This window comes from Salmo salar, chromosome ssa04, assembly GCF_905237065.1.
Source record: "Salmo salar chromosome ssa04, Ssal_v3.1, whole genome shotgun sequence".
NCBI classification, from domain to species: domain Eukaryota; kingdom Metazoa; phylum Chordata; class Actinopteri; order Salmoniformes; family Salmonidae; genus Salmo; species Salmo salar.
Genome location: NC_059445.1, coordinates 83,836,670 through 83,861,079, shown reverse-complemented (window position 1 = coordinate 83,861,079; position 24,410 = coordinate 83,836,670). Strand labels below are relative to the sequence as shown.

General features: G+C 41.5%; 1 protein-coding gene across 1 annotated transcript; it reads left to right on the top strand.

The window, feature by feature from the left end:
- The first annotated feature begins 2,086 nt into the window (after positions 1-2,086).
- On the top strand, positions 2,087-15,973 carry LOC106592893 (uncharacterized). Its single transcript, XM_045717422.1, has 4 exons — positions 2,087-2,188; positions 8,270-8,346; positions 8,520-8,624; positions 11,351-15,973. Exons 3-4 carry the CDS (start codon positions 8,531-8,533, stop codon positions 15,091-15,093), a joined length of 3,837 nt encoding a protein of 1,278 aa, XP_045573378.1. The 5' UTR covers positions 2,087-2,188; positions 8,270-8,346; positions 8,520-8,530; the 3' UTR covers positions 15,094-15,973.
- Positions 15,974-24,410: the final 8,437 nt, after the last annotated feature.

Sequence of the window (24,410 nt, the reverse complement as noted above, 5' to 3'; positions counted from 1 at the left end):
CCTGAGCCCTAGGACCATTCCTCAGGACTACCTGGCCTGATGATGCCTTGCTGTCCCCTGTCCATCTGGTCGTGCTGCTGCTCCAGTTTCAACTTTTCTGCCTGCGGCTATGGAACCCTGACCTGTTCACCAGACGTGCTACCATGTCCTGGAACTGGTGTTTCAGCTCTGTCTCTCTACCGCACCTGCTGTCTCTACCTCTGAATGATCGGCTATGAAAAGCCAACTGACATTTACTCCTGAGGTGCCGACCTGTTACATCCTCTACAACCGCTGTGATTATTATTATTTGACCCTGCTGGTCATCTATGAACGTTTGAACATCTGGGCCATGTACTGTTATAAACTCCACCCGTCACAGCCAGAAGAGGACTGGCCACCCCTCAGAGCCTGGTTCCTCTCTAGGTTTCTTCCTAGGTTCCTGCCTTTCTAGGGAATTTGTCCAAGTCACCGTGCTTCTACATCTGCATTGCTTGCTGTTTGGTGTTTTAGGCTGGGTTTCTGTATAGCACTTTGTGACATCGGCTGATGTAAAAAGCGCTTCATAAATACATTTGATTGATTGAAACACAAAAGACACACCCTCCTCCACTTACCCTCGGGGGAATCCCTGCAGCCATCTTTGCCTTCGGTCCAAACAATTAGCCAAGCAAGGGAAGTTGACAACGTAAACGCCCCATAATTCAATTTGTGATGATTATACATCCGCTAAGAAAAGTCTGCCAAAACATGACATCAATATGGAGAGGTCAACATACAAGTAAAAATGAATGTAAATAAGTTAGAAATTGTGCTACTAATTCACGACAGCACAAGCACATATCGGAAAAGTAATGATGTTTTTGTTTGGTTAGCTTTTGGAAACGTTAGCTAGAGCATACAACTTGTCCTGGCATCACATTTATACATTGTAGTTTTCGATTTACCTGATGTCCTCCGATGGCTAGCATTCGATGTCTGCGGATGTGTTGTCTTCTAGCCAAAATATGAAATGCAATCATCATTCACTGTGTCGCATATAAGGCACACACAACAGCTACCGGTGGTTCCATGATGACAGAAAACACAACCGTGGGACGAACTAGTGACACATTTCTGGGCAAGGGCGGGGTCCATTTAAAATGTATTCATTCTTCCCTCGCCCCTTGCCCTGCAAGTGTCAACTCATCATACATCATGATATGTCATCAGGGCGGCAGGTAGCCTAGCGGTTAGACCGTTGGGCCAGTAACCGAACGGTTGCTGGTTTGAATACCCAAGCCGACCAGGTGAAAAATCGGTCGATGTGCACTTGAGCAAGGCACTTAACCTTTATTTGCTCCAGGGGCGCCGCACTACTATGGCTGACCCTGTAAAAACAACCCATTTCGCTACACCAGCAATAACATATGCTTAACACGTGTATGTGACAAATACATTTGATTTGAAGTGTCCACTTAATTTGAGGGGAGAGGGTGTTTTTTACATGTTTGGAATGCACCCTTTGAATTCGGACTGCAGTCAGAGGCTTACATTTAGTCATGTGATTTACAAGAGTGTTGGTTGTGGGGTGGTCACATATATTACAAGAAAGAGAGATTTGGTCGAAGACAGTACAGTATGAAGATGAGCTAAAAATTATTATGCAATTCAAATCCGCGATTACACTTGTAGACGATGTCATGGCGACGTTGGCTGGCAAAGCTCAGGCGTAGAGAAGCAAGTCATCGGGTCTAGTGGTAGTCTTGCGCCGAACTGCGCATGTGCAAACCGTCAAATCAAAGGCAGTCCTGCGATATAAACGTGTTTTTGACTCAAATTAAAACCTGTCAGTTCATCACTTTCCCGAGATTAGCGTAATAACATGTTCACCTACTTAAGAAATTGTCTCAAATCTAGGGTTTTCCTTTTGATTTCGAGAAAATGAACAACTAAGGAAGATATTTTCACTTCTCTCATTGACTTCTCAAGCACCAAATCCCGGCCTGTTCTGTTCAGTCTGTTTCACAAGCGTTCCTGGAAGTCTCGCGATGTTGCGCCTCTGGGTATAGAAACTCTGTGATTTGGTCTATAAAACAGGGTGTCACTCCCGGTCTACATCTTGGTAGAGATACATCCCGACCTATGGGCTCTACTAGGCTTCTGTTTTGTACATCTACTTGTGATTTCTGTCTGGTTGACATCCATCGGAAAGCTTCGTTGATTTAAGGTAGGCTACTAACCCTTATTTCATTTCGATAAGCCTAAATGGTTGCTAAGCAAAACCTTTACTGTCCAATCATTAAAGCTACAATCCGCATTTGGTGAAACTGGCACGTCCGTTTGGGATATTACAACAACGAAGTTACTTCAAAGGAAGAACACCTTTCTTCCATCTGACACAACTTGTCTCCTGCGTTTCATCACTAAAACAATATCAAAGGCGCTGTTTCACCAAATGTAGCTTTAATTCTAGCTATAATTGATAGTTGAGAAATAACATTGTCTGTCCCACCACTTATTGTGGTCCACAACTGAGGGATGTGGCTAGGGAAATGTAACCCCTCTCAAATTCTAGACAGTGCTCCAGATGCCAGGACTGACAGTCCATGACATCTGCATTATAGTTTTAACCATCTTTTTTGAATCTATACATAGCTTTTTATATATTTATAAACAATGGAGTAAAATAAGTGTCTTTTTCCCCATTAGAACCCAAAATAAACAATCGTAGTAATAAGGTCATGACGTATTTTTAAGTTATATTCTTCAAATTTCAGCTTATACTGTCATTAATTTAAATGTAAAAAATTATCAAATATAAGTACCAATCCCAGACAATAGCTGTAATAATGTGGATGCTTTATTGAACAAAAGAGAACCATCGCGCTCTCCCAGAGGCTTGGCTGGTGCGTAAAACCCGCTGGTGTAATGGGTTCGCACTCAAGTTGTCGCATAAAGCTTTCTTCATTATTCTAGGTTTTTAGTAATTTTCACTGCATCAGGGATAGCGCACACAGATGTGGCGGCTTTACAGACTTCAGTGTGTAGTGACAACATCTGTAAAGAAACAGATGAGCAGCAGGTGCTACTAATCATGGTTTTCGCTTATCTGCCCTTCTGGGATGTGGCTTTTCTGGTCTACCTGTATTCAAATGAGTCAAAAGAAATACAGAATAGTAGGGTATGGGAGCGGGCACGAAGGTCAACTCACAAATCAATCGACCCAAGGTGTCCGCTAAATGCATCATAATACATGAGATGGCCCACCACAAAGGACATCAGGCAAAGCCATTCATAAACAGGTGGGGCCTGGAGCAGGCACACTTTCTTCAGCAGACAGTACAAAATTACTGCTTTGCGAGCAAAAGCATTCACTGTCTGTTTTTTTTGGTTATTTTCATATCATCTCTAAGAAAGTCAGAGATCAACAAACGAATGGGTGGAGATAAATCCAAAAACCGAGCGGATAAGGCAGAGAGACCTCGATCAAGCCAAAACAGAAAGTGGAGGAGGAAAAGAGGACTGAAGAGGAAAAGAAGCAACTCCTTGTTGCAGTTCACCTGGCAGTGCTGCTGCTCCAGTTCCAACTGTTCTTCCTGCAGCTATGGAACCCTGACCTGTTCACCGGACGTGCTACTTGTCCCAGACCTGCTGTTTTCAACTCTCTGGAGATAGCAGGAGCGGTAGAGATCCTCTCAAAGATCGGCTATGAAAAAGCCAACTGACACTTACTCTTGTGTTACTGACTTGTTGCACCCTCGACATCTACTATGATTATTATTTGACCATGCTGGTCATTTATGAACATTTTGAACATCTTGGCCATGTGCTGTTATAATCTCCATTCGGCACAGCCAGAAGAGGACTGGCCACCCCTCATAGCCTGGTTCCTCTCTAGGTTTCTTCCTAGGTTTTGGCCTTTCTAGGGAGTTTTCCTAGCCACCGTGCTTCTACACCTGCATTGCTTGCTGTTTGGGGTTTTAGGCTGGGTTTCTGTACAGCACTTTGAGATATCAGCTGATGTAAGAAGGGCTATATAAATAAATTAGATTGGTTAAGAACGTGATAATGGAAACAGAACTAAAGATGGCAGAAGAACGAAGACGGTAGATCGAGAACCAAAAATTAATAGAACACAATAGACAGCGAGAGAAGGATGAAAGGACCAGGATAAAGCAGGAAAAAGTAAATGCAAAAGGAGATCACAGAACTGTATAAATGTATTCAAATATTAAGAGACAAGGGCATAAACAGTTAATTTATCCACAATGAATTATTGGAGAAAGAACATAATCATTGTATACTTTTAATATCTACAATTGCACTGCCTTTTTTATTTTCCTCAAATTCTGTGTTTAAAGGGATAGTTCACACATTACAGTGGTTTTATTACCCTGTTAGCTTGGTTTTGTTTACCTGGCTGCTGTCGCCAAATGCTTTTTTCAAAACCAATGCCTGTCAATATCTGAGAATCCTCTGTAACGTTGCAATAAATAGATTCTATTGATGCCTTGTTGTCCGATCTCTTCTGACACAGAAAAATCCACAAATTTTATTCAGGATTCATCACTTGCGCTATTCACATTTTAATGACTAAAATACACTATCCAATATACTTTGCTAGGCAGTAGCAGGCACTGCAAGAAGCCCCTGGTGTGACTCAGTGTCTGCTGTGTTTGGTAGAGATATAACACAGTGGACCACTCCTGTCCCTTAACCCCCACCCCTACAGCACCGGTTAGATGTCAATGTCATCACTCAGTAAAACACCTCAGCATAAAACAGCAAATATGGATACTCCAGAATTTCTTCTGAAAGAGGCAAAAAAAAAGTGATCAGGTTGAGTCAGTAGTGAATGAGGTGGAGAGGGTAGAACAGCCAGAAAGGCAGTGCAGCAGCAGTTAGCTGTAGGTTTGGCGGTAGCTAACTAGTCCACATCAGCATAAGGGTAGGCTAATGCTAATAAGTTAGCGTTCAGTATCCTAAAGGTATTGGATGTCAGTCTGAGTTATTTAACAGTATATTTAGTGAATGGGCAAGCTAAGGATGTTGATAGAAGTCATGATATTAGGAAAAGTAGTTATTTCCAGCAAGTGTATTTGATGGGTTTCGTTTCTGTAGCTCGATGAGAACGAAGAGATGAGTAAAATGTTTTTCTGACTGAAGCACATATCTTCTGACAGTGACACAGCGCCCCCCTGTGGACTGAAGCTGAACTTCACTACAACATATTTAACCCTTTATAAAATGAGCAATGCTGAGGTGGTAGAACTGATTAAATGAATCATAGGTCTTATAACCTATATCATTCTACATGTAAACATGCTTGGCTCGTGTTATTTCTATATAGTCTATGTAACTATTTGTGAAGAACTGCCCATTTATTAAATTGAAATTTCAAATGGAATTTGTAATTTTTAAATTAATTTAGCCTCTTTGTCTATTGTTGCATTGTCGAGAGGTTAACCTGCAAGAAGGGGGAGGGCAGCAACAAAGAGAGGTGAAAAGATGGCCAGCGTTGTGGTTAGACTGTACAGTGAACAAACCATTGAAAATACATAGGTCCTTAAATTGTATCCTCAAATGACATGTAATGGTAGAACTGACGAGGTCTGTTAACTTATTCCATTCCACAAGTCCATTTTTCTTTGGCTCAAGTCTCTTTATATTCATATAGCCTAGGGGGCTATGTAGCTTCTTATCTGTCGTGTTTGGAGTTGTGTTGCTCTGTTATGTGAACATTTAAACATTTTCTTTACAGTTGACTTGCCCTGGTTGTGTCTGTATACTAGGATAGGGCTGTAACGGTACAGGTATACCTACCAAACCGTTGGGCACGGGGACCTTGGTTTGGTCCGCACTGTGAACCTGAATGAATACAAAAAAATATTTCAACTAAAAATGAAAACACTAGGCCTATAGGCTATGCCTACGCTGGGTTGTATGCCATTGTCCTGTGAGTAAAGCTGAAAAAACATTGTAGGTTATTCTGTTAACATTTTGGCATCGCAGTTGATTTACAACAGCGATGGACAGAGTTGTGGATAAAACATTGTTCTCCACTGCTCAACGAGAATCGCCGAAAGATGGAATTCAAATTATGGAATTAAAAGTGGTACAACAGCCAACAGGTAGGCTGCTATTTAATCATCTGAATGGAGGTGTTATTTGTAACTGTAGGACAGGAAGAAAGCACATGCAGTGTAGCTAGCTATCCACAGCTGGCAGCACACAAGTAATCATCAATTCGGAGTGCAACTGCCCACGGCCAAGATCGTAATGTCTGTGGTAAATTTGGGTTGACTTTGGATATCCTTACTGGGCTAGTTAGGGACCACAGGTAAATTATACAGTACATGGTAAAATATAAGACTTCCAATAGCTCCAAATGTCAATGACTTAACCTCAAACCAACTATAAATTGTATAAATGCCTTTGCAAATATTGAAAGCATTAATGAGAAGTAAAAGGTGTGCAACATGAAAATATTGTCTCCTTTAATTGTGTAATTTATTGACGATCCCTAACTAGCCCCGATCCCTAACTAGCCCCGGAGATGGGCTATCCAAAGTCAGGTTGCACACCAGCCAGCTGAAGCTAATTGGCAAACTAATTTGGCTAACTCTTCCCACCTGCGAACACACACACACACATGGAACCACACCCTGAAACTAACTCATGGATGAATTCAGTCATGGCCGCTAGCAGTTCTTAATGAACCAAATATGAAACGAGGCCAAATCAGGATTGGCAGTCACCGTTTAAATCTATCTGATGACATGTTGCACCTCTTCCTTGCTACCTTTTAGAGCCGAGGAGGATGGATGAGAACAGCAGGCCAGTGTAGCACTTAGTACAGCAGCAGCCAGGGGCAAATGGTAGGGAAGAGGAGGATTTAGGTGACCTAGACACAGGCCCAAAACAAGTTAAGCTACCTCAGTATCCCCTTGGCCATTCTGGATGGCAGAACTAAAGAGACCCAGCAGACAAGACACAGAGATAGATGGCAACAGAAGAGTAGATGAGGCACAAAACACAGACTGCAACACAACAATAGGATAATATGATGGAGTGACACCAGAAGAACATAGAGACCGTAACAAACAAGGACCTGAGACGGCGACAGGCGAGGCGACAGGCGAGTAGATGGAGAATGAACAGAGGTGGGTTGAGCACACAATCACTTCAAACTGCTCTATAGATTCTAATTAGTGAAAAATGTAAACATCGTTTACAAAGGATTTGCAGGTAAAAAAAAAAGCCTGTGAAATTACTATTTAAACAATCGTTTACACTTTTTAAAATCAGGACAGGATTAGAGAGGAGGGTAGACAAGAGACAACAACAGACAACACAGAGAAAGAGATGGTGTCTACTGTGTGCTTAGCCCTCTGCCTAAAGCTGCTGTATGGATTCAAATTATTACACTGTGTGTTTGGATACTGTGGTATTCTTTAATCAGTTTGGCTCATTGGGCAAGTCGGTCTGTTTTTGAAGTTGTATAGGGGTTTTTGGCAATATACTGTAGATCAAAAATCAAATCATATCAAACTGTATTTGTCATATGCGCTGAATACAACAGGTGTAGACCTTTCCGTGAAATGCTTACTTACGAGCCCTTAACCAACAATGCAGAGTTTTAAAAAAGTAAGACATTTGCTAAATAAAGTAAATATAGTTTTCCAGACTAGAGACCCACATTAGCTACTATAATTGAGTACTGGCAGTGTCTGCTGTGGCAGGTGGGAAGGTTCAAATTAACTGAAATATCTAAACTGAAATATCTAATCTCTCAATGTTCACCTCAAGGTGAACCAAATTCCTGCATTTAGATGTTTAAATTCCATTTTGGTGGTGCTGAGCACCCAATGTCTTCCAATTCTAGAAACGCCCAATGATGTTAGCGTGGCTTGTAGTTGCATCAATGATGACTGATGTACGGTTTTATTTCTCCATTGTTTACAAACAACAAGAACATAAACCATATAGCTTCCAAATATGTTTTTAAAACTATCCTGTGAACATCATGGACTGTCAGTCCTTCTAGTATTTGAGGGTTACCAGCCTCATCAAAAAGCTAAGCTGTATGCCAAAACAAGAGGTGTGGCTGCTGTTTTGCTGAAAAACAAATCCAGAGTGTAGAGAAACTTCTGTATTTTCTACTCACATTTGTAATATATGTCCTCTATTTTTTTCAGTTTGGTACATTACTTAAGTCAACTTAAGGTGGATTGTTTTAATTAAGACTGTATTATGTCCACCAGAAAACCATCAACATGTTCAGTGTCTTTGTTTTTTTCCCCCAAAGAAATAAGAGCACCAATCGTTAGGGCTCCAGAGTCCTCTTCCTGTTCAGAAAGAACAACAAGACTGGAGAACAAAGATGTGAATGACTCAAATGTTTGCATAACATACTGTATCAGTGATAATTTACACACGCTGCATTGTCTGGGCAATGAGCAAAAGAACTATGATTTTTATGTTGACAGCCATATTATCTGTTGCAATTTTCTAATACCGGGGCTGCTGAAGTAACCCCAGTTCTGATATGTTTTCAGAACACTGAGTCATGTCCGACTCGGAGACCATCGAGCTAGCCGCTCTGGGCCGACCCTTCCAGCTGGGGATGCTGTATGACTGTCGTAGAGATGTCCTCATTCCAGGTACAGGAAACTATTCCTCTTTGGTTTGGAGGTAATCAGTGTGCATCATCTTGAATTCATTGACAGTGTTTCCACCACTGAGTTGGATAGAGGGCACACTGTTCTAGCACAGAGAACACCATTGAGGGCTTTCACCATTTTAAAGTAGTTTCTACGGATTAAGGAAGAATCAGCAGGAGGGGTCAGCCAATGAATTGCACTCCTGAACAGACATTCCATAACTGCAGATGTCAGTAAATCACCAATCTTGGCTTTATACATGTTCAGACTATACTGTACACACTTCACACAGTAGGTGGTGATATGCACCTTTTCAGTTTATTTACAAACTGCTAATACACTCATAGAAGTTGAAGACATTGGGGACATAATTGTGAACATAAGCAACCATTTAAATTTAAACAGTTTCTCCAGCTCAAAATGAGTCTCAGCTAATTAAAATTGTTGATTTACTTGCGCGTGACAGAATGCTAAATTGTAGCTGGTCCCATCAGATAATATCCTCTCTGGGCTAGGCGGGACGAATTCGTCCCACCTACGTAACAGCCACTTTAAGCCTGTGGCGCGATTTTCAAAACCTTAAAAATCCTATTACTTCAATTTCTCAAACATATGACTATTTTACAGCTATTTAAAGACAAGACTCTCGTTAATCTAACCACACTGTCCGATTTCAAAAAGGCTTTACAACGAAAGCAAAACATTAGATTATGTCAGCAGAGTACCAAGCCAGAAATAATCAGACACCCATTTTTCAAGCCAGCATATAATGTCACCAAAACCCAGAAGACAGCTAAATGCAGCACTCACCTTTGATGATCTTCATCAGATGACAACCCTAGGACATTATGTTATACAATACATGCATGTTTTGTTCAATCAAGTTCATATTTATATCAAAAACCAGCTTTTTACATTAGCATGTGACGTTCAGAACTAGCATACCCCCCGCAAACTTCCGGGGAATTCGCTAACATTTTACTAAATTACTCACGATAAACGTTCAGAAAAAGCACAATTATTTTAAGAATTATAGATACAGACCTCCTCTATGCAAACGATATGTCCGATTTTAAAATAGCTTTTTGGTGAAAGCACATTTTGCAATATTCTAAGTACATAGCCCAGGCATCACGGGCTAGCTATTTAGACACCCGGCAAGTTTAGCACTCACCATAATCATATTTACTATTATAAAAGTTTGATTACCTTTTGTTGTCTTCGTCAGAATGCACTCCCAGGACTGCTACTTCAATAACAAATGTTGGTTTGGTCCAAAATAATCCATCGTTATATCCGAATAGCGGCGTTTTGTTCGTGCGTTCCAGACACTATCCGAAATGGTAAAGAAGGGTCGCGCGCATGGCGCAATTCGTGACAAAAAAATTCTAAATATTCCATTACCGTACTTCGAAGCATGTCAACCGCTGTTTAAAATCAATTTTTACGACATTTTTCTCGTAGAAAAGCGATAATATTCCGACAGGGAATCTCCTTTTCGGCAAACAGAGGAAAAAATCACAAAGGCGGGGGCGGTCGGGTCACGCGCATAAGCCCAGAGTCCCTTGATCGGCCACTTGAGAAAGGCGATAATGTGTTTCAGCCTGGGGCTGGGATGACGACATTCTGTTTTTTCCCGGGCTCTGAGCGCCTATGGAAGACGTGGGAAGTGTCACGTTAGAGCAGAGATCCTTAGTAAAAGATAGAGATGGAAAAGAAGTTCAAGAAATGGTCAGACAGGCCACTTCCTGTAAAGGAATCTCTCAGGTTTTGACCTGCCATTTGAGTTCTGTTATACTCACAGACACCATTCAAACAGTTTTAGAAACTTTAGGGTATTTTCTATCCATATGTAATAAGTATATGCATATTCTAGTTACTGGGTAGGAGTGGTAACCAGATTAAATCAGGTATGTTTTTTATCCAGCCGTGTCAATACTGCCCCCTAGCCCTAACAGGATAACATGGCATAAGTTAGCGCTATGCTATCCTCACCAGTTGGCAGCGATTATATTCTGTCTGATCCCTCCAGAGGACCCAGATTGAATTATCTAATCCTTCCTTAACCCAAAGGAAGTATCTCCCAGTTGACTACTTCAAATGGTGAAAGTCCTGAATGGAGCTGCCCATGCTAAAACAGGCTTTTGGGCAATAAAGTCCTCTATGATGCTGTCACAGAATCGGCCATTGCAGAGAGATTAGCTTTCTGGTGCATCTCTATGGTTACCAGAGAGTAAGAAAAGCTAGAGAACACACTTGGGACAAAAGAGTGATGTCATGCAGGTTGTTTTTGAAGTGTTCATATTGTAGTAATGCTGTCAATGACAAAGATTACCCTTTTTTTTCCTTCTGAGAGTGTAATGTGGCACTATTTGTCCCTGTAGGGGAACATTCTAGATAGAGTTCTATCTCGAACCTTTCTGGTTCCAAATAGCAACCTTTATTTGGTACCCAGATTCTATTTGACCTGAAAGAAGCTTCAGATAGAACCCATTTCCAGACTGGTTAAAATGGTGCTACAGAGCATTCTTTACTTCTGAGTGGATAGGAGGTGTAGGTTTTCTAACTATGGGTTGACACCTAGAATGTTTACTTTGAATTAAATATTTACCTTCAATTAGTTATTTGAATTAAACCATGTTTACATATAGAAATATTTACACATGTACACGTTGGAGTATAATTTTCACAATAAACGTTCTTTGGTCATTCTCTTTAAACTGCAGGTATCACTCTCTGGGATTCTGAGATGCTGCAGAAACACATCAATGTCCATCCACAGCCAAACACTGACTTCAAAATCATTGCTTCAGACTCAAGTGAAGCCAAGTCAGAAGCTTTGAATGTGTCTGCATCTCTTGAGGCCAGTTTCCTTGGTGGCTTAGTCAGTGTGAAGGGTTCTGCTGAATTCCTACATGACAAAAAGACCTCAAAGCGTCAGTCTAGGGTTTCTTTGCAGTACCGTACCACCACTCGCTTCGAGCAGTTGACCATGGACCACCTGGGGGCAGGAAATGTGAAATACTCTGTCTTACAAGAGGGCTCTGCAACCCATGTGGTGACTGCCCTGCTCTATGGAGCGCAGGCCTTTTTTGTTTTTGACCAAGATGTTTCCTCAGGAGAAAACCACCAGGACATCCATGGCAACCTGCAGGCCACAATAAAAAAGATCCCTCAAATGTCAATAGAAGGGCAGGCAAATTTGAAGATGAGTGAGGAAGAGCAGAGAGAGACCAATAAATTCAACTGCACTTTCCATGGTGATTTGGCACTAGAAAACAACCCTGTCACATTTGAAGATGCCATCAAGGTGTATGTTGGCCTACCATGTCTGCTAGGGGAGAACGGAGAACATGCTGTGCCCATGACTGCCTGGCTCTATCCTCTCAAGAAGCTGGACTCTGCAGCTACCCAGCTAGTCAGGCAGATCAGTGTTAGCCTGGTGCGTCGCGCACAGCGAATCATGGACGGACTGGACAATACTGATATACAATGCCAGGACATGATGAAGGATGACATGGCTATCAAGTTCCCTGAACTCAAAGCCAAGCTCAACAAGTTCAGGGACTTGTGCTCAGAGTACAAGCTGGTGTTCCAGAAAGGTCTCTGCAAGGTTCTTCCCAACATAAGAGGAGGAGGAATGGAGGAGGAAGAGCTGATAAAAATGCTCAACAGCAAAGAACGTTCTCCATTCCAGAATGACCTCATGATCACGTACCTGGACGACAGAGAGAGAGAGATGAATGTTGTTCGCTCTTACCTTGACATAATGAAAGAGGTACAAGTTGTGTATTCCAGCAGTGAATTGGATAGAATAGTGCTTGATAAAGCTAATGATTATGTAGTGTGTTTTGCATTTTCCTATTTGAAGGAGAAAGAAGAGTATGTGGTAGTCTTGGAGAACTACTTGCTGGAAGAATCAAAAAGTGATTTTTCACTGATACCTTACAACCCCAACGCAGCCGGGAAGACTACAGCAGAAAAGTGGTTTCGCTCGGGGGAGGTAACGACCCTAACTAGGCAAACCATAAATATGTTCCTAGACTTCAAAGATTCAAACAAAGGCAGAGAATATCTTGCATTCTGCATTGCATCAATTCCAAACAAACACCTCACTGCTTCCTCCATCCATGTCTATGAAAGAGGTACACTTTTGAGTCCACAGTTTGAGCTGCCATCAAAGCCAGGTGTTCCCACCATCAAGAGTCTGGAGCATGACTGTGTCCACTTGCAAGTCAACCCTCCCAACCTTGGTGTTACCTCTGTGGAGTCGTACCAGGTTTTGTACCAGGCTGAGCAGGCTGACTCTGAGTGGACCGAGGTGAAATCGGATGCTACAACTAACCAGGTCACCATCAGTCATTTGGACCCTTACAAAAAGTATCGCTTTAGCTGCAAGGCAGTGTGCAGACCTGGTGTGAGCCTCCCCAGTGACTGGACAGAATATTTCAGAACCCGCCCATGTAGCCATCCTGGACCACCCACAGAGAAGAGGATAGAATCGGGAAGTATCAGAATGAACTGGGACATTCCTACCATAGCGGGAGATGATGTTGAAGTCATTGGTTATGTGGTTGAATACAGAAAGAATGTAAAGGCTATAGACAATCAGATGTGGCACACCATCAAAACCACCACTAGAGAGAGTACACTGGAAGGACTTGAGGCTGACACTGCATACAGCATCAGAGTCTTTGCTAACTGTGGCGAAGCAGGGAATAGTCTACCCAGTTCTGAGACTGTGCTGACTACCCTTAGGGTCTCTGATCCCCAACCGAAGACAAGCAAATCAACCAGAGCAAAAAGTGAGGAGTTCCTCACAAAATCCCAGAAGGTGGAAAAGGGCAACCCCTCAATCCACTGGCTGAATCTGGAACCGAAGTTGGGTGTAAGTGACAGTTTTGACCAGTACAGATTTGGGAAGAAAGTTGAGCAAGGTAATAACAAGGTGATATTGCTTCTGGGGGCCACAGGTGCAGGAAAAACAACTCTGGTCAATGTCATGATAAACTACATTCTCGGGGTAAAGTGGGAAGAACGTTACCGCTTTAAGCTCATCCATGAGGTGACCAACAGGTCACAGGCTGAGAGCCAGACTGTGGTTGTGACATCATACGAGCTCTACAACCAGCCAGGCTTTCAGATTCCTTATTCTCTGACTATCATTGACACACCAGGGTTCGGAGACACCAGAGGAATGGCTCAAGATAAATTGCTCACCCAGATGTTGAAGGATTTCTTGTGTCATCCTTTAGGGATTGATCACATTGATGCAGTCTGCTTTGTAGTGCAGGCATCACTTGTTCGTCTCAGTCCTCCCCAGAGATACATCTTTGATTCCATTCTGTCCATCTTTGGAAAGGATGTTGCTGAAAACATCCTGATGCTTGTGACATTTGTTGATGGGAAGCAAATACCGGTGCTAGAAGCCATAAAAGCTGCAAATCTGCCCTGTAAGAAAGACAAGAAGGGGCTACCAACCCATTTCAAATTCAACAGTTCATTTCTGTTCTCAAAAGAGACGGAGAGCAGCTCTGAAGATGATGATACTGATGATGATCATAAGGCCCAGTGTCCAGAGCAATGGAGGTCAACTTTCAAGGAGATGAAGAAATTTTTCCAAGCACTGGAAAGCATTGAGAGTAAAGATCTGACCCTGACAAAGAAAGTTCTGGAAGAACGTGAGCTTCTGGAGAAGACCATGACACGCCTGACCCCTCAGATCACAGCAGGTCTGTCAAAGCTAAGTGAGATCAAACACTTCAAACAGTGTCTGGAGAACGAGGAAGAGAACATGATACAGAACCAAGATTTTGAGACTGAGATAAATGTGCTGCAGGTGAAGAGAAGCAAATTATCCCAAGACTTTGCGACAAACTGCAAGATATGCAATTTCACATGTCACACCTGCTGCTTCCTCCCAAACGAGGATGAAATCAAAAGTTGTGCCGTGATGGATGATGATGGCAACTGTACCATATGTCCAGGAAAATGCTCTTCCACTGACCACGACAGGGAAAAAGTCTTGTTGACATATGAAACAAAGACTGAGAAAAAGACTATTCAAGGAATGAAGGACAACTTCATGAAGGCGTGGGGCAAGTCTATGGAAACCAAGGAGATGCTGGATAAGCTTGAGGATGAGTTTCATATGATCAAGGATGCGCTGATGAATTTGATCAAGAAGTCTTCTGACTGTCTCAAGAGACTTAATGATGATGCACTGAAGCCAAGCTCTCTCTCCACTATGGAGTACACTGACATACTCATTCGCACAGAGGAGGACGAACGGAAGCCAGGCTTCGAGGATCGGATCGTAGAGTTGAAGAAAATGAAGAAAGAGTCTTTGATTCTGGATAAGATTGCAAAAGGAGAAGATGTACTCCCAAATGAGCGAGAATTCCTGAAGGAAAATAGCATAGACTGCAGGGGGTTCCAACAAATCAGTCATGGAATGTTGTCCTGCTAACATTATCTGGAAACCAAAATTGGGTCTCTGTCACATCCTGACCAGTAAAGGGGTTATTTGTGATTGTAGTTTGGTGTGGGTGTGGCAGGGTGTGTTTGTTTTGTGTATGTTGTGATTTTGGGTACAGTTTTATGTCATGTATTTCTATGTTTGTATTTCTAGAATTTCAATTTCTATGTTCGGGTTTTTTGTTTTTGCCTGCAGTTGGAGGCAGATGTTCTTCGTTGCCTCTAATTGGAGGCCATATTTAAGTAGGGGTTTTCAGCTTGTGTTTTGTGGGTGGTTGTTTCCATGTATAGTCAGAGTACCTTACAGGACTGTTTTTCGTCGTTCTTTTGTTCAGTGTTCATTTTTCTTCAAATCTACAAGAAGATGATTCATATACCCGCTGCATATTGGTCCGATTTCTCCTCTTCAGACGACGAAGTTTATGACAGTCTCCATTAGAACATTAAGCTTCCCAATGTTGTAGGAGCGTTTGCTGGGTAGATCCAACTGAGATGTGGGGCTGATTTGGATTTGTATTAAAACTCTTAGCCTCGTGTAAAGCCTTATGTTAATTTGTCCACCCCAAGGTAACTTAACAAAAATTAGGGCTTTGATTAAATCAGAACTGCATAGAAAATCATTGTCTTTGTTCAGGCAATGTCAGAGGTGTAACTGCATCAAATCTCTGAGTGGCTCCTCTTGTGGTCATTGTCACTAAGCCACACCCATCCTACCGGTGTTAGAAGTTCAGAAGGAGAAAGTGTTGGCTATATAGAAATAATGACACTCACATTGAAAATCATTAAATTCAAGAATAATGATTGATATCAGCCTAATGGAGGTGTATAGTCGTGGCCAAAAGTTGAGAATGACACAAATATACATTTTCACAAAGTTTGCTGCTTCACTGTCTTTAGATATTTTTGTCAGATGTTACTATGGAATACTGACGTATAATTACAAGCATTTCATAAGTGTCAAAGGCTTTTATTGACAATTACATGAAGTTGATGCAAAGAGTCAATATATGCAGTGTTTACCCTTCTTTTTCAAGACCTCTGCAATCTGCCCTGGCATGCTGTCAATTAACTTCTGGGCCACATCCTGACTGATGGCAGCCCATTCTTGCATAATCAATGCTTGGAGTTTGTCAGAATTTTTGGGTTTTTGTTTGTCCACCCTCCTCTTGAGGATTGACCACCAGTTCTCAATGGGATTAAGGTCTGGGGAGTTTCCTGGCCATGGACCCAAAATATTAATGTTTTGTTCCCCGAGCCACTTAGTTATCACTTTTGCCTTTTGGCAAGGTGCTCCATCATGCTGGAAAAGGCATTGTTCATCACCAAACTGTTCCTGGATGGTTGGGAGAAGTTGCTCTCAGAGGATGTGTTCTTAGGCAAAATTGTGAGTGAGCCCACTCCCTTGGCTGAGAAGCAACCCCACAGATGAATGGTCTCAGGATGCTTTACTGTTGGCATGACACAGGACTGATGGTAGCGCTCACCTTGTCTTCTCCGGACAAGCTTTTTTCCGGATGACCCAAACAATCGGAAAGGGGATTCATCAGAGAAAATGACTTTAACCCAGTCCTCAGCAGTCCAATCCCTGTACCTTTTGCAGAATATCAGTCTTTCCCTGGTGTTTTTCCTGGAGAGAAGTGGCTTCTTTGCTGCCCTTCTTGACACCAGGCCGTCCTCCAAAAGTCTTCGCCTCACTGTGCGTGCAGATGCACTCACACCTGCCTGCTGCCATTGATGAGCAAGCTCTTTACTGGTGGTGCCCCGATCCCGCAGCTGAATCAACTTTAGGAGACGGTCCTGGCGCTTGCTGGACTTTCTTGGGCGCCCTGAAGCCTCCTTTTGTGGCAGGGCTGAAATGCAGTGGCAATGTTTTTTTTTAGGATTCAGTTCATTTGCGTGGCAAAGAGGGACTTTGCAATTCATCGGATCACTCTTCATAATATTATGGAGTATTTGCAAATTGCCATCATACAAACTGAGGCAGCAGACTTTGTGAAAATTAATATTTGTGTCATTCTCAACTTTTGGCCACGACTGTACTGTGTACTACAACACACACATTCCTATGTTCAAACTTGTGAAACGGATGCATGAGATTTCTACTAATGTTACTCAGTGTATCGAATGTCCATGATAGGTATAATGCTGGGAAACACAGTAACACCTCTGACATCGCCTAAGGGTATTTCTATAAGCTAGAGTACCAGTGAGGATTTCCTGCGGTGGACAACTCACAGATACAGCTGTTGATAAGTAGTAATTGATATAAGGAACATTCAATAAAATTCACAAGTTAATTTAATAAACTATGTTTAACACTTTTTCATGGTTGGTGTCTTGACAAATTTGTCCAGAATCGTGAGACATAAAACACTACATTTCTTACCTTGCATTCATGGCAGTGTTTGTTGTTGTATCATATATTAAGCATTTATCAGTTAAATGAGACATTGAACTTGAACCCGGTAAGAATCCTGGATCTTGCTTGGACAGTTCTTTGTATGGCAATTTTGGAAATGCACTGTAACTAGGCTTACTTAACATTTAGAGTTTCCTTATGTTACGGTGTGAATATAGTTTTCATGGGCACACAAATCCAAAATGTACAGTACCAGTAAAAAGTTTGGACACACCTACTCATTCCAGGGTTTTTCTTTATTTTTACTATCGTCTACATTGTATAATAGTGAAGACATCAAAACTATGGAATCATGTAGTATCCAAAAAAGTGTTAAACAAATCAAAATAGATTTTATATTCTTCAGTGATACAGCACTCGATGCAACAGCCAAAGTGCAGGGAAAATATTGTTAGGAATGTCCATAATGTTTTGTTGTCTCCTTCATTAACCCGATGAAGACCATTGTGCCGTGGTCCATATTAGATCTAACATCCCTAGCAGATAATTGATGTTGATCATCTGTCTGCTTGATTTACAGCAGGGTCACATTAGACTGAACAGAGAACGAGTCAAGGTAATGAGTTAAAGTTTTATTGGGCAGAGTGGACTGGGCGCAATTGTGTAGCTATCGCGTATGGAAGCATGGCCTTAACTACGTATGAGAACACAGAGGTCTGTGTATTTTTTGGCCAATTCATATATTTTATTGCATGACAAGATAGAAAAGGGTTGAAAACTCGTTTATTTTATTTTAATCTGAAATCAAACAATTCTAGAACTTTTTTGTTTTTGTCAAAAGGAAATATTAAATAATGATTTGATTATTGTGTTTTTATAATTGTAGGTTCTAGTTCAAGCCGTGAAAATAGTGCCGGATTTAGAAATCATAGACCCCGGGGCTTTGTTTTTTAAAATAATGCACACTGACTTACATAACGATGGAGATGAAGCCATAGGCTACCCACAGTGATGGCCATTGTGCTTGCTGTGGCGATAGCCCATCTCAAGATGAGCGACTTTGAAAAACAGTGCTGCTATTAGCTAGAAAATGGGAGTTTATTTTTTTTTTAGTTTTTTTTTTTAGTACTGTTTCTACATACAGATTAGTCTTCTCTTTTCAGCAGTAGGCATTTGCTTTCCAAACTATACATTTCTTCCCAAGATTGTATTTTGAAAGCTTCAAAACGCAAACTGACAGTCGCAACCAACCATAGAAATGTACTGAACAAAAATATAAACACAACATGAAACAATTTCAGACTTTACTGAGTTACAGTTCATGTAAGGAAATCAGTCAACTGAAACAAATAAATTAGGCTCTAATCTGTGGAGTTCACATGACTGGGAATACAGATATGCACCTTTAAAACCAAAAAAAAATGGGTGTGGATCAGAGAGCCAGTTTTGCGCTGCCTTATGCAGCACGGCACATCTTCTTCCCACAAAGTGGATCAAGCTGTTGATTGTGGCCTGTGGAACGTTGTTCCACTCCTTTTCAAAGTCTGTACGAAGTTGCTGGATTTTGGCGGGAACTGGAACATGTCGATCCAGAGCATCCCAAACATGCTCATTGTCTGACATGTTTGGTGAGTATGCAGGCTATGGAAGAACTGGAACATTTTCGGCTTCCAGGAATTGTTTACAGATCCTCGCGACATAGGGCTGTGCATTATCATGCTTAAACATGAAGTGATGGCGTCGGATGAATGGCACGATAATAGGCCTCACGATTTCGCCACGGTATCTCTGTGCATTCAAATTGCCATCGTTTAAAAGCAATTGTGTTCGTTGTCCGTAGCTTATGCCTGCCCATACCATAAACCCACCAGCACCATGGGGCGCTCCGTTCACAACGTCGACATCAGCAAACCACTCGCCCACACAACGCCATACACGCTGTCTGCAATCTGCCAGGTACAGTTGAATCTGGGATTAATCTGTGAAGCGCATACTTCTCTAGCGTGCCAGTGGCCATTGAATGTGAGCATTTTCCCACTGAAGTCGGTTACAATGCCGAACTGCAGTCAGGTTAAGACCCTGGTGAGGATGACGAGCATGCTGATGAGCTTCCCTGAGACGTTTCTGAAACTTTGTGCAGAAATTCTTCTGTTGTGCACAGCCTCAGTTTCATCAGCTGTCTGGGTGGCTGGTCTCAGATGATCCCGCAGGTGAAGAATATGGATGTGGTGGTCCTAGACGGGCATGGTTACACGTGGTCTGCGGTTGTGAAGCCGGTTAGACGTACTGCCAAATTCTCTAAAATGACAATCGAAGCAGCTTATGGTAGAGAAATGGACATTCAATTCTCTGGCAATAGCATTGGTGGACATTCCTGAGGTCAGCATGCCAATTTCACACTCCCTCAACTTGAAACATCTGTGGCTTGTGTTGTGTGACAAAATTGCACATTTTAGATTGGCCTTTTTATTGTCCCCAGCACAAGGTGCACCTGTGTAATGATCATACTGTTTAATCAGCTTCTTGATATGCCACACCTGTCAGGTGGATGGATTTTCTTGGCAAAGGAGAAATGCTTATGAACAGGGATGTAAAGAAATTAGCTTTTTGTGCATATGGAAAATGTACTGCATTTTTTTTACATTTTAGTCATTTAGCAGACGCTCTTATCCAGAGCGACTTACAGTAGTGAACGAATACATTTCATACGTTTTTTTTTTTCTTCTTTCTTTCCTGTGCTGGCCCCCCGTGGGAATCGAACCCACAACCCTGGCATTGCAAACACCATGCTCTACCAACTGAGCTACAGGGAAAGAATATTGGATATTGGATATTTTATTTCAGCTCTTAAAACATGGGACAAAGACTTTATATTTTTGTTCAGTGTACAATCCATAGATGGCCGTTCCCAAGTCAGGACTGGCTTCCATTGCTAGTGTACCCATGAGTTTAACAGTCTAATTTCCAGGGTTAGAGATTCCAAAACCATTCTATGGATTATATAAAAACTTCTTGGGGACACCCCTTCCTGTTCGGATCCCGGTAACGGGATTGCTTGACAAGATACATGGGCGAAATTCAAAACAGCAAAAAATCTAATTTCAATTTCTCAAACAATCAACTATTTTACACCATTTGAAAGATAAACATCTCCTTAATCTAACCACATTGTCCGATTTCAAAGAGGCTTTCCGGCAAAACCATAAAGTTAGATTGTTAGGACAGTACATAGACAAAAATGACACAGCCATTTTCAATGCAAGGTCAGGCGTCACCAAAAGCAGAAAACTAGCTAAAATTATGCGCTAACCTTTGACAATCTTCATCAGATGACACTCCTAGGACATTATGTTAGACAATACATGCATTTTTTTGTTCTATCAAGTTCATATTTATATATAAAAACAGCATTTTACAGTGGCGCGTGACGTTAAGAAAATGTATTTCCCCCAAAACTTCCGGTGAATCAGCACAACAATCTACAAAAATACTATTCATAAACCTTGATAAAATATTAAACTGTTATTCAAAGAATTATAGATTAACATCTCCTGAATGCAATCACGCTGACAGATTTCAAAATAACTTTACTGGGAGAGCACACTTTGCAATAATCTGAGTACTGTGCTCAGAAAAAAACAGCAGGCAATTATAGACACCGGTCATCTTGGAGTCATCTAAACACATAAATAGCCTTATAAAAATTCACTTACCTTTAATAATCTTCATCAGAAGGCACTTCCAGGAATCCCAGGTCCACAATAAATGTTGTTTTGGTCAATAAAGTTAATCATTTATGTCCAAATAGCTCCTTGTTGTTCGCGCGTTCAGTTAGCTACTCCAAATGTAGGAAGCGCGCCCAAAATTTCACGACGAAAAGTAAAAAAAAAAAAGAAGATATTTACATTCGTTCAAACATGTCAAACGTTGTATAGTATCAAACTTTAGGGGTTTTTAGAACGTGAAGCTTCAGTAATATTTCAACCGGACCCATGCTATGTCTTGAAAAAAGCTTTGGAACACAGGTATCCTCTCACGTGAACACGCCCTTTGAACTGAAGTGGTTTTCTCAGTGACCTGCTTCCCAGCGTTCTCCTTCGGTCTGTGTTTGCCACAAAAGGCTCAAACAACTTTTTAACGACTGTTGACATCTAGTGGAAGCCTTAGGAAGTGCAAAATGAATGCTTTGTCACTGTGTGTTCCATTGGCAATGACTTGAAAATAGTACAGCCACAAGATTTTCATTTCCTGCTTGTATTTTTTCTGTTATACTTACAGACACCATTCAAACAGTTTTAGAAACTTCAGAGTGTCTATCCAAATCTACTAATAATATGCATATTCTAGTTTCTGGGCCAGAGTAGTAACCTGTTCAAATTGGGTACGTTTTTTCATCCGGCCGTGAAAATACTGCCCCCTAGCCCCAACAGGTTACAAAAAAGGTGTCAGCAACGACCACTACAGACAGTTAAACACACGTACAGAAGAGATTTTGGCAGGCAACATTACAAGAAGCCTTTCAAAAGATATTCTCAAAGTGATTGGGGCTGAAATCAGAAAGAGCACAAAGCTGCACGATGACATGATGCTAGAGCTCATGCTTGCACTAAAGGTTCTGAAGGAGTGTGCCACAACTTCAGCTACTTATTCTGGATACATGCAGCACCTCCAAGTTGAGCCGTTTGGTGTTCACTTGTACACAGAAGAGGGTTTAAAGATTCTAGTTGAACATCGGAGAAAGCGCAGTCCAGTGACTCTTCATTTTGATGCCACTAGTGAGGTTGTTGTGTCTAAGATTAGCAATCAAAGTAAAAGAGTTCTGTACAATGCTTTGGTTCTGCCCGGAATGGGCAAGGATAAACTACCCCATCCCCATATCCGAGATGATTAGTGTTCAGCACTCCATCCCAACAATAACCTTTTGGTTAATGGAGACAGTACGCAAGGTCTCACAAATGACAAGCTGCAAGGTGAGACAGGTGGAGGATGATTGGAAGTGTATTTCTCTCATTTAACAAAGAGAGCATCACTTCTTATCTAAACAGAGCCCACAGCATAGTTTCCTTGGAGGAAGAAGAAGATTGCGAAGACTTCACAGTGCTCCATCTGTGCTCTGCCCACATCCTTAAGGCTGTCGGCCAGGGATTTGGGAAGAAAACAATTAACAATGGGCTCAAAGAGATTGCAACTTTTTGCTTTGCCTTGTTTCTCAACATCACCTCTTTCTTCGAGACACTCGATGTCTTTAGACACGTGTGTGTGTGCTTTTCAAATCACAACATAAAAGTAATCTTGTGGATGAATCGCAAAAGCATTTAGATGAGAGTATTATGAAGTCAGAGAAGGTGAAAGTGGAGGACGTGATGAGAGATGACAGTTATGAAGAATGTGCAATGTCAGCAAAAAAACGGAGCAATATGTGGACAATCTCCCTTCACACATGACTTCGTATCAGTTCTTAAACATTCGCAGAGTCTTCTGGTTAGTAGACAGACAAGGCCTGAAAATTTTCACGCCTTTTCTGCCCTGGGATAATCAATGTTCTAATGGACACTTACATGGCCATTTTCCCTCTATGGAGTGGGATACTTCTGGGTGACCTTACAAGATATTGTAATGTGACCATCACAACATCGCAATCAGTGAAATCACAGGACACCAACTGCTATGTGGAACAGTGGTTCTGGATCCTGAAGCTTTCCATTTGAGAAAATAAGAAATTCCTCCGTCCAACTGAATTCATTTTGAAAATGTATGCCACCCTCCAAGGAAGGTATAGGGACTGCCAGAATCACTGGTCACCCCTACCGCAAGAAGTTGTTGGACCAGGAAGAGGAGCAGTGGGCCAAGAGACAAAGAAAATACTCACCTGACAAGTTACCTGAGCCAAAGAAGAAGGATAAAAAGAAACCAGCAGGGATGAGGCAACATCACAAGAAAGATGAAAGCAGGGATGAGGCAACATCACCTAGAACTAGACAACTAGGCCAGGTGTGGTTTTTATTTTATTTGTTAAAGGATTTGTTCTGTTATAATCTCCACCCGGCACAGCCAGAAGAGGACTGGCCCTCATAGCCTGGTTCCTCTCTAGGTTTCTTCCTAGGTTCTGGCCTTTCTAGGGAGTTTTTCCTAGCCACCGTGCTTCTACACCAGCATTGCTTACTGTTTGGGGTTTTAGGCTGTGTTTCTGTACAGCACTTTGAGATATCAGCTGATGTAAGAAGGGCTTTATAAATACATTTGATTTGATTGTGATATGTTTTCAGTTCATGTTTAAGCTTATTGCCGGTCACAGCTCTGTGGCGAAGAAAGAATTGCGAGGTGGTGGTTGCTGTTGTGAGGTCTACAGACAAAAAGTCCTCTTTCCTACTCCATCACTCAGAGTTTAAAACTCTGCAACCCCACAAATGGCTTGTGGGTGAGGTAATAAATACTAGTCATAACATGACAATAAGCATTTTTTCAATTCTAAACATATCTTGGGGGAAAAAACATTTCATACAGTATGAATGATAAACATAGACGTACATTAGATGTGCACATACCAAAGTCCAAGGACATGTAATATCATTATGTAATGTATCACTAGCCACTTTTATATGTTTTCATACCCTACATTACTCATCTCATGTGTATATACTATACTCTATACCATCCACTGCATCTTGCCTATGCCGTTCTATTCCATCACTCATTCATATATTTTTTTATGTACATATTCTTATTCATTCCTTTCCACTTGTGTGTATAAGGTAATTGTTAGGTTAGATTACTTATTAGATATTACTGCACTGTCGGAACTAGAAGCACAAGCATTTCGCTACACTCGCATTAACATCTGCTAACCATGTGTATGTGACAAATAACATTTGATTTGATTTAATTATGTATTTAACAGGAATTGGAGTTGAATGTTTCTGATGACATACACTTTAATATTTATGGCCCTT